General features: G+C 33.9%; 1 protein-coding gene across 5 annotated transcripts in view; it reads right to left on the minus strand.

Annotated features, from left to right (window-relative positions):
- Nucleotides 1–8,998, minus strand: part of Pcdh9 (protocadherin 9) — a 1,035,266-nt gene that overhangs the window by 653,929 nt on the left and 372,339 nt on the right. For 2 of the 5 annotated variants that reach the window (XM_008832677.2, XM_008832674.2), the window contains exon 3: nt 3,419–3,520. The exons of 2 other annotated variants lie outside the window; for them this stretch is intronic. In XM_008832677.2, the coding sequence (XP_008830899.1) occupies nt 3,419–3,520 (102 nt within the window). The remainder of the gene's footprint in view (nt 1–3,418; nt 3,521–8,998) is intronic. One more of the 5 variants, XM_008832675.2, reaches the window with a different exon arrangement.

An 8,998-nucleotide genomic window follows, 5' to 3' on the forward strand; every position in this document is an offset into this window, starting at 1 on the left:
AAAAAAAAAAACTTGGAAATAAAATTTGAAAATTAAAAAAAAATGTTTTTATTGAATTTTTTTGTGTATTTCATACAGAACATCTCAAACATCTTTATACCCCATCCCCACTGGCTGCTCCCATAGCAACCCCCCTGCCCCCGTTGGAGCCCATATACTCCGTGATCCCTGTTAAGGCCCCTGTGTCATCAGTGTCCACAGTTGGTCCCCAGTGCTAGTTCATCCACTGAGGTCTTATCTACAAAGCAACCTCTACACCTAAAGCTCATGGAACACAGAAAAGGAGTAAAGAAGAGAACACTAATGAATCTCTCAGTTCTTAATAATTAAGCCCCCTCATGCAGCAGAAGGCCGGGAACACAAAAGGTCACAAATGTCCAAAGCATAAGAGTCTGCTGAATGACGGTCCTTTGGCAGAACTCCTTTACTAAACATTTTCTGTTTAAGTTTATTAAAGTAAATAAAGAAAGGAAGCATAAATTCAAAAATAATTAAGATTTGGAAAATACACACATTTACTAGATTTGGCATGTTTTATGTTAATAAAAACATATTCTAGATATCAAGTTTGTAACTTATTATCATCTTTAATTATTAATTCTTAAAATTATTCAAGAACAGATTATTATTGACTCTCAGGTGATAATATTTACAGAGATATTTTGTCTCTCAGAAAGCTTCCCAGAACTCTAAATCTGGCATCTTTTTCTCTTTGTTTCATTTTATTAGAAATATCAAAATTTATTCAGGCATGATGGCAAAAATCTTTAATCCCAGCACTCAGTAGGCAAAGGCAGATTTATCTTTGTGAATCTTAGGGCAGTCAAAGTTACATACTGAGTTCCAGGCCATCAAAGCTACATGGTGAGTTCAAGGCCAACAGAAAAAGAATATTCTATTTAAGTATCATCAGTTAATAAGATACATCCTTAAATAATTAGATATATGCATTTCATTAAAAGAAATCTGGACTGGTAATAGAGAAGAGGTAAATGGTGGAAGAACTTACACAGAATGGGTGCAATGTAGCCCCTGGCACAGAGCACAAGGTATAGAATCATAGGTTTTTGATAACATTCATATTTTTGGCATGATCACTAGCAACTGAAGGGTCATGACTTAGTTCAAAATTATTCAGATTACAATAGGAACTGGAATACAATGATCATGTGAAATTTTAATAGTTAAACATTTCCTAAAAAATAATTTTACTTCTTGTGTTTACTAATACAGCAAAGTAGAATTACTATTCCAGTTCTTTAATGAATGGACTGATAATACAATTCAATTTCATAGCTTTAGATCATTTTTTATTGTTCTATTTGCCTAGAACAAGTGCAACTCTATGCCATGTTTTTATAAGGCATCTAAGAATGAAATGATTTTTATCTTAAAACTTCTCTACACAGTTAAGAAAATATCAATAAATAATTTCTACACCCTACAGCCACCAAAGAGCGTATTCTAAGAAATATGTTTCATTTATCAAGAAAAACAACCATTAAAATTTAAAAACATGAATCTTCATTTTCTGCAAGTGCTTACATATATGCCATAAATACATGAATGCACAGAGAATATGGTGCTCCACATCAAAATAACTTTTTCAGTTACTTTAAAACAATTAACAATAATGCAATGAGCAGAAATTTGAAATCTGCTTTGACTTCAGTGACTTTCACAATGTTCTGGGGAGACTACTTTCTGACTTATTTGAGTCTTCATTTATGAATGATATTTTTTCTGCTATAAAGAATAGTGTGTTATTATTATTGGTTAGTGGGAAAACTATTCTTCTGGTTATATGCAGTGATGACGAAAACCAAAGATTTAAACAACCAAGGTTCTTCTTGCAAATTTCAAGTAACTTAGACTTTGTGGGGACAGAGACAGAGAAGTGAAAGAGGGTGGGAAGGGGTAGATAAAGGTAACATAAGAATATATGTTGAAGATTTAGAGAAATGATTCTGAATATTTAGACCCCCACAGACTAAAAAGAAAAGTATATTAGAGAATTACTCTAATGCAAATCCGAAGTATTTTACTTTTTATCTCAAGTAATTATTATTTTCTGAAATAATTTGCTTTAGAAATTGAATTCTGATTGATCAATCTATATTGCTACATGCAGCCTTTCAGAATGATAGATTCCTTTACATAGTAAAGACAAAGACCATTGAAAAACGTCTACTAACAATACTTAAAAATACTTTCAAAATTTTAAGGAATTCGTTGAAAGAAAACCTAGGTTCACTGACAAAATGAAATACAAAACACCCATATACATTAGCATGTTTCCTATGATTTATATGATTACAGATAGTAGGTGCAATAGAAAATATGTCTTAATATTATGGTTAAATATGACACATATTTTCTTTAAAATATAGATTTTCTTTTAATATTCATCAGTGTAATCACATGAAATACTATTGAAATTCATAACTAAACATGGCTAAGATGATTACTATTACATGATTCTTACCATAATTTAAAAAAGAAAATAATAGAACATATTCCTGCATCCATTCATGGTAGCATAGACCTCCTAATAATACATAAAAAGAAAGAACATATAATTTCCACATTTTGCTGAGGATAAAATCACTTTTTAAAAGAGAAAGTAACAGGGTTTTTCTTTTTTTGATATTAAGTTCAAACATTACAGGGAAATTGGGGAAAGTGGCATTCAAGGTAAATGATTTTTGAAAACTTGTTTAACAATTTATCTTATGTAGGGCTTCAGTTTTTTTTTTTTAAATTTCCGTGAGTATAGAAGATGAAGAAATAACCCCTGTGACAAATAGTTGTGTATATTCTTAAATTAATCAATAAAAATGAAGGAATAGATAACATGCAGTTACAAGATTCACTAATTACTTTCTCTGAAAAGAGTTAAAAGCAAATTTTTTATTCAATGCTATTAACATTATAAAGTCATAGTGAGGGCATTAGGTGGGGGGAAAATGTTATCACTGTACATTTTTTTCTTTTTGGTCTTTTTGAAACAGGGTCTCCCTGTAGCTCCAGCTGATTCTATGACAATACAAGATTATTTTTCTGGTTTTGTTGTTGTTGTTGTTGGGTTTTTTTTGTTGTTGTTGTTATTTTTGAAACAGGGTCTCCCTGTAGCTCCAGCTGGCCTGGAACTCACTATGTAGACCAGCGTGGCCTTGAACTCACTTGAGATGTGCTTGCCTCTGCCTCCCAAGTGTTGGGACTGCAAGTGAATGCCACCATGCCCAGCTCAATTGTGCATTTTTCTATTTTCTTTACTTTAATTATATTAAAGCAGTAGTATAAAAATCTGACCATAAAAGAGGTCAAACAATGAAAATGTTGAAATCAACATATTTAAAATATCCAGGTAAATTAAAATGTCTCAATACAAACACTGTTTCTATAGATGAATTCATACCTCATAATGGCTTTCTTCATTCTCCTGAATGTGGAAACTCGCAGAGCTGGGACATTTCTGAGGAGTGACAGGAATATTGTCACTTTTGCTGTGTGAGTTACACTGAAAGAGATTACCAAATAATTGTGACAAACTACTCCACATGTAGAGTGTCCATTGAGAGATCGGCTTTTTGCTATGAGCCTAATAATGTGCTGCAATTTGGGATAACAAGGTGACAAACTCAGGTAGCATGCATTGATAGCTACCCATGGTAAAGAAGTAAAGTACATCATCTGTATCGACACACTGTCAAAACCATTCTCCAAAAATATAAGAGCATTATTACTTAATTTTTACCTTTTAAAATAAATTTTAATTTACTCTGTTTATTACCCTGATAATCTTAATCTTAAATGCTGCTGCTTCCTATGTGAAATATTGACTCAGTGCTTGAAATATTTTATATTAATCTGTGTTATTTGATATTGCTTGCATTCCTATTTACAGATGGAAAGACAAAGGCATCTTTTCCCCTGCAACGTCATGCTCCCGGCATATTTACCATTTTCCTGAGGTCATTCCTGTATATCCCTCTATCACATGAACTTCTTTCACAAATGATATCATTAAAATAGGTAGAACTAATAAACTAAAAGTTTAGTGTGTTAGAAATATTAGCTCATTTTTCCTATTCTAAATAGAAAGTGTTTTTAAAACAAGTCAACTATAATGATGCTTTTGGAAATAGACTTAATTTTTAACCCTAAATTATTAAATTATGGATAAGCAATTCTCGATTAAAATATTTAGATGAGGGGCTGGAGAGATGGCTCAATGGTTAAGAACACTGAATGTTCTTTCAGAAGACCTGGGTTTGAATCCCAGCACCCACATGGCAGCTAACAATTGTCTATAACTCCAGTTCCCGGGGATCCAATGCCTCTTCTGTCCTCCATGGGCATTGCACAACAAGGCTACACTTACCTACAAGCAGGCAATACATGCACACACATAATGCTAGATAATAATATGTAAACTGCTAAGGGAGAAAAATCAGTCAATGATTCAGTCCAGTACTAAGGCCTAATAATCATAACAACCAGCAAAACAAACTGCCTTTATAGTTGCAGTAATAGTACTGTTATCTGTGGGGTGTAATCAATAGACATTTAATTGGACCCAAAGTCCTCTCAACAGGAGCGATCTCATGGGTGTCACTGTAAACTCAGCCAAATACACATGGCTTGAGAGGACATAGATCCTAGAGAAAACCCTATCTCTGTTATAGCTCTAGATAGATAAAATTTCTTATCATATGCTAAATATGGATCCTTATATTTATGGGCAAGCATAGTGTACACTGTTCATCAAAGAAGCTTTTTTTTTTTTTTTTTTGCAACAGGTGGAAACTGCAGAATTCCACAACTGGTGAGACACAGGGAATATACATCTTAGAGATATCCAGTCCTAGGTAAGACATCTACAGCTGAATCTCTACACCTAAGGCTGATGGAACATAGTGGAACGAGGGATAGAGAGAAAACTAAAGCATCCCTCAACTCTCACCAGTGAAGCTTCCTTATACAGCAAAGTGCAATACATGCAGAAGGCCACAACTGGCCACGTTTTAAAGAATAAGAGACTGTGGAGTGTATATCCCTGGATAGGACTTCACACACCATTTGGGAAGAAGGGGCAGAAAAACTGTAAGAGTCAGGGCTGATTCACGAACACAGGGAAACAGAGGCTTTCAGGCTACTGGAAATTTATACATGTGAACTTGTGACAATGGTGGCATCAAGCACAAGATCCATGCTAACTCAATTAAATAAGGTCCCAGAGTGGAGGAGAGAAATAGGTACAGGACATCCCTAGGCTGAGAACTATTAGAGAATGATTGCTGCTGGGTGAGGGAGAGTATGCCTTACTTATGATCTTTAAATGGGCTGAGTAGACTCCAGTGAATGAATTTGCACGGGAGGACATCTGGGCACAAAAAAATGACTGGGTCAGACTTAACATGTATGGTGGAATACATGAGGTCCTGTGGGGAGAATGGTAAAAGAAAGGAGCCAGGGGCTCCTCCCAAGCCCATGTGACCCCTGAGGAACAGATCTTCAAACGACTTTAAGAGTAAAAATAAATCACTTTTATCTGGACCAACTGTATGGCCTTAAACAACTGAAAGGAAAGTATAACAAAAGATTAAATGGGCCAATATAATTTCATAAGAGTCCATATGTATAGCTAAAGGCTACAAAACAAGCAACAATGCCAGACAAGCAATACCTTCTTTTGAGCTGTTGGCCAGGGTAACCAAAGGGATTCCCAGATAGTAACCCAGCATAGAACTGAGAAAATGAACAGCAGACCCCAATCTTATCCAAAGGAATATAGACAACTGATGAGGAAGAGCTGACCCTCCTTAAAATATATTTTTAAAGATTGTTATTTCATTTGATAGATATCAGGTATTTCATTTGCTTTAAAAGGAAATATCAATATGAGATCTAGGAAGGCATTACTCATAAACATAGTCTCTCATATTTTAAGCCTTTTAGGATGAAAACATTTTATGGTTGAGTTCTATATAAGCAATTTGATTTAGAGTCCTTTAAAACTTCAACTCCTATGGGAGCTCTAATGGGTAATTCAAAGAAATAGTGATTGACATTTTAAACTCTGCTGAGAACCTAATTTTTACATGTAGTTCCTAAAATGCTAAATTACAAATATTAATTCTTTGAATGTATCTAAGATTTTCTTAACAACTCTATCCTGAACTGTGAAAGTCTTACTGATATTTCTCCACAAAAGTATTCTTTGCTTTCTGTAAAAAAATAAAAAATCTTAAAAAAGGTTTTTTCATCTGTATTGTTCCTAGACATTCTAATCACCCAGTTCCTGTCCCCAGCCTCTTTTCATATCTATTCATACTGATTAATATACTTTAAATATCTCATACATTATGCAGTTTTTCTCCTAAGAAACATTTCCTAAATTTCTGTGGCCCAGCAGTTGTTCTTACCTTGGCTATGTATTAGATTTACTTGGAGACCTTTTTAAAAACAGCAATGAATGTGCCCCCAAACAACACCAGTTAAACAAGAGCTCACACATAAGTATTTTTCACATACTCAGATAATTTTAACTTGAAGTCCTTGGTTTAAGATGAGACTTCAGGATACTCCACTGAATTCTGTTTAGCGCTGTATGTGCAAGGGTTTGCACAGTGAAAACATTTCTAAGTGATAAGACCCAGGTTGATTTTGTTCCTCTCTGCCATTTCTCTTTAACCAGCTCAACAGTTTGTTCATTCATTCCCCCATCTCGTTCTTCTGGTTTGTTGGCTCACGTGTTTAGTAGTGAGTCATTTGCTGCTTTTGTGCTTTCTTAGTATTTCTTAGTTGTTCATAAAAATATGATATTTAATAACTGTCATAATCTCTTCCCAGCACTAAAACAATGCACAGAACTAAATATCCATCGTGGCATTTAAAAATATCAAATAAAATGTATGCATATATTGCTGAAAGACAATAAAAGAGCATAGCTACACCTTTTGTATAATTCAATCTTGGGTTGAATATGTAGGCAGAGTCTGAAGTGATCAACTGATAAGAGAGCTATGGTTGGTATGCATTCAAGACAGAAGGAACTACACATGCAAATGTGTGAAGACATACATTCTTTTGAGCCAAGAGTAGATCAGTTTAACCTTGGAGAATGTGAGGATTAATTTGAAGATAGACAAAATCATAATTGCATTGTAAGCTACAGCAGAACCAATGATGGCAAGTTACAGAACTGAACTTAGTATAAAGGAGGACTATCAAGGGTAGGCTTTTTACTAAGAGTTGAAGTGTCATGGTTAATTGCTCTCTCCTACCAACCACCCTAAAGAAATATGAAACATGAGCAAAACAAGTTCAGTTGCAGCATAATTATAACACAGAGATACACATTCCCATTCCAATAACATTTCATCCAGAAGCTTCTTCAGTGTCTAATTGTAGGAGAGCCTCTATATGTAGAACAGCCAATAGTTTCAAAGAAAAATTTCAACCTGATATTACTTCCTCACTTTTAACAATTTGTCATTGTCATGATGCAAATTGCCTCTGGAAATTATAAATCCATGAATCTGAGCAATAAAGAAAAACATTATCACTGGGAAAGTGTTTTGAGGCCAAATATTATAAATAGCCAAATATGTAAGGAAAAATGTCTTGTGGGAAATATATTTTAATCAGTATGTACCCTGCCTATCAAGTTTCTACCTCAGGGAGAGCTGCAGCATGAAACAGAAACATTTATTTTACAAATCTTTAGGTTTCTCCCACCAAAATAGTCTACTGTTTGCCAATATTAGTGTGAATTACTATATAATAAAGTATGGTTAAGATGGATTTCCTAAATCTGATTTAATATTATAAGGTACATATAGAAATCAAACTTGAGAGTTCAAAAGCACAATAACAACAATAATGTAAGATGGAAATCACTGTAACTACATTTGTTTTATATTTTAAAGCCCATTCAATGTTTTTTGCTACCTGTGATTGATAGCCTGTATTTTAATATGTGGATAAATCTTGCCTTCCCAAAGCACCCATTGTGCTTCCTGAGAAAATGGTTATTCACAATGTATAAATCTGCCTACTCAAACTTGCCACATAAGCAGGCACTTTAGCTCTTTCATATTTTACAGAAACTCCTAAGAAAGCACTTCATAGCCATGATATCACAAGAAAAAAATCAATAGTTGAAAAACAACAAAAGATTTGTGAAAAATCACATAACCATAAATAAGACCAAGTTTCTTGTTTTTCTAAAAAGGAGTCTCTTTACATTTCCCACTTCACTCTAGTGTAGTGTGCACTGTTATTTTGTCCCTCCTCCGACCTTCTTACAAAATCAAGATTGTTTGATAAAAATCAATGGCACTGTTATACATTTCTTGCAATCACTCTAGAGTCAGTAACCTTGTATTTTTATGCTACAGTTTTCATTAAATACCCTTTTTTGTTAAAACCTCCTACTGAAAATGAGGCTCCTACCCATTTTAATAATAAAAAAAAAGATTTCCTTTCATGAAGGACTACAAAATATTCTTAAAACTTTTAATATAAAACTTTATGAAGTTAATAAAATGTTTATGTTCACATGCAGAGATTGATGTTAAGAATTGTATGTACTTGTTTTTTTTTAACCCCTCTTCATCCACAACGTGTAGAATCCACATATCAGATTCTCCACTTCCATTCATCTGCTCTGCTTTGTCACCATTACCAATGGTTGCTGCATTAGTGATTCAGGGGTCAATTTTCTGTCTTCACTAAACTTTATCAAGGATATGTACAATTCCCTGATGTACCTGTCACTAGCCTTCCAAGACACCACCAATCATGATTATTCCTCTCTTCTCTTGTGTTCTTTCAGAAATCATTAGCTTTTTGTGGTGATGTCAACTTGGAAAGAATCAGTGGGGTTGGAGTCTGGTTATTTCTTCAGAAACTATATTTTACAATAGCCAAGTTAAAGAGTTAAGGAGTTAGTCTAGTTTCCAACCAATGGATGAGTAAAGAAAATTATATA

The sequence above is a fragment of the Nannospalax galili genome, unplaced genomic scaffold (genome assembly GCF_000622305.1).
Source record: "Nannospalax galili isolate Female #2095 unplaced genomic scaffold, S.galili_v1.0 scaffold176, whole genome shotgun sequence".
Classification (NCBI taxonomy): Eukaryota; Metazoa; Chordata; class Mammalia; order Rodentia; family Spalacidae; genus Nannospalax; species Nannospalax galili.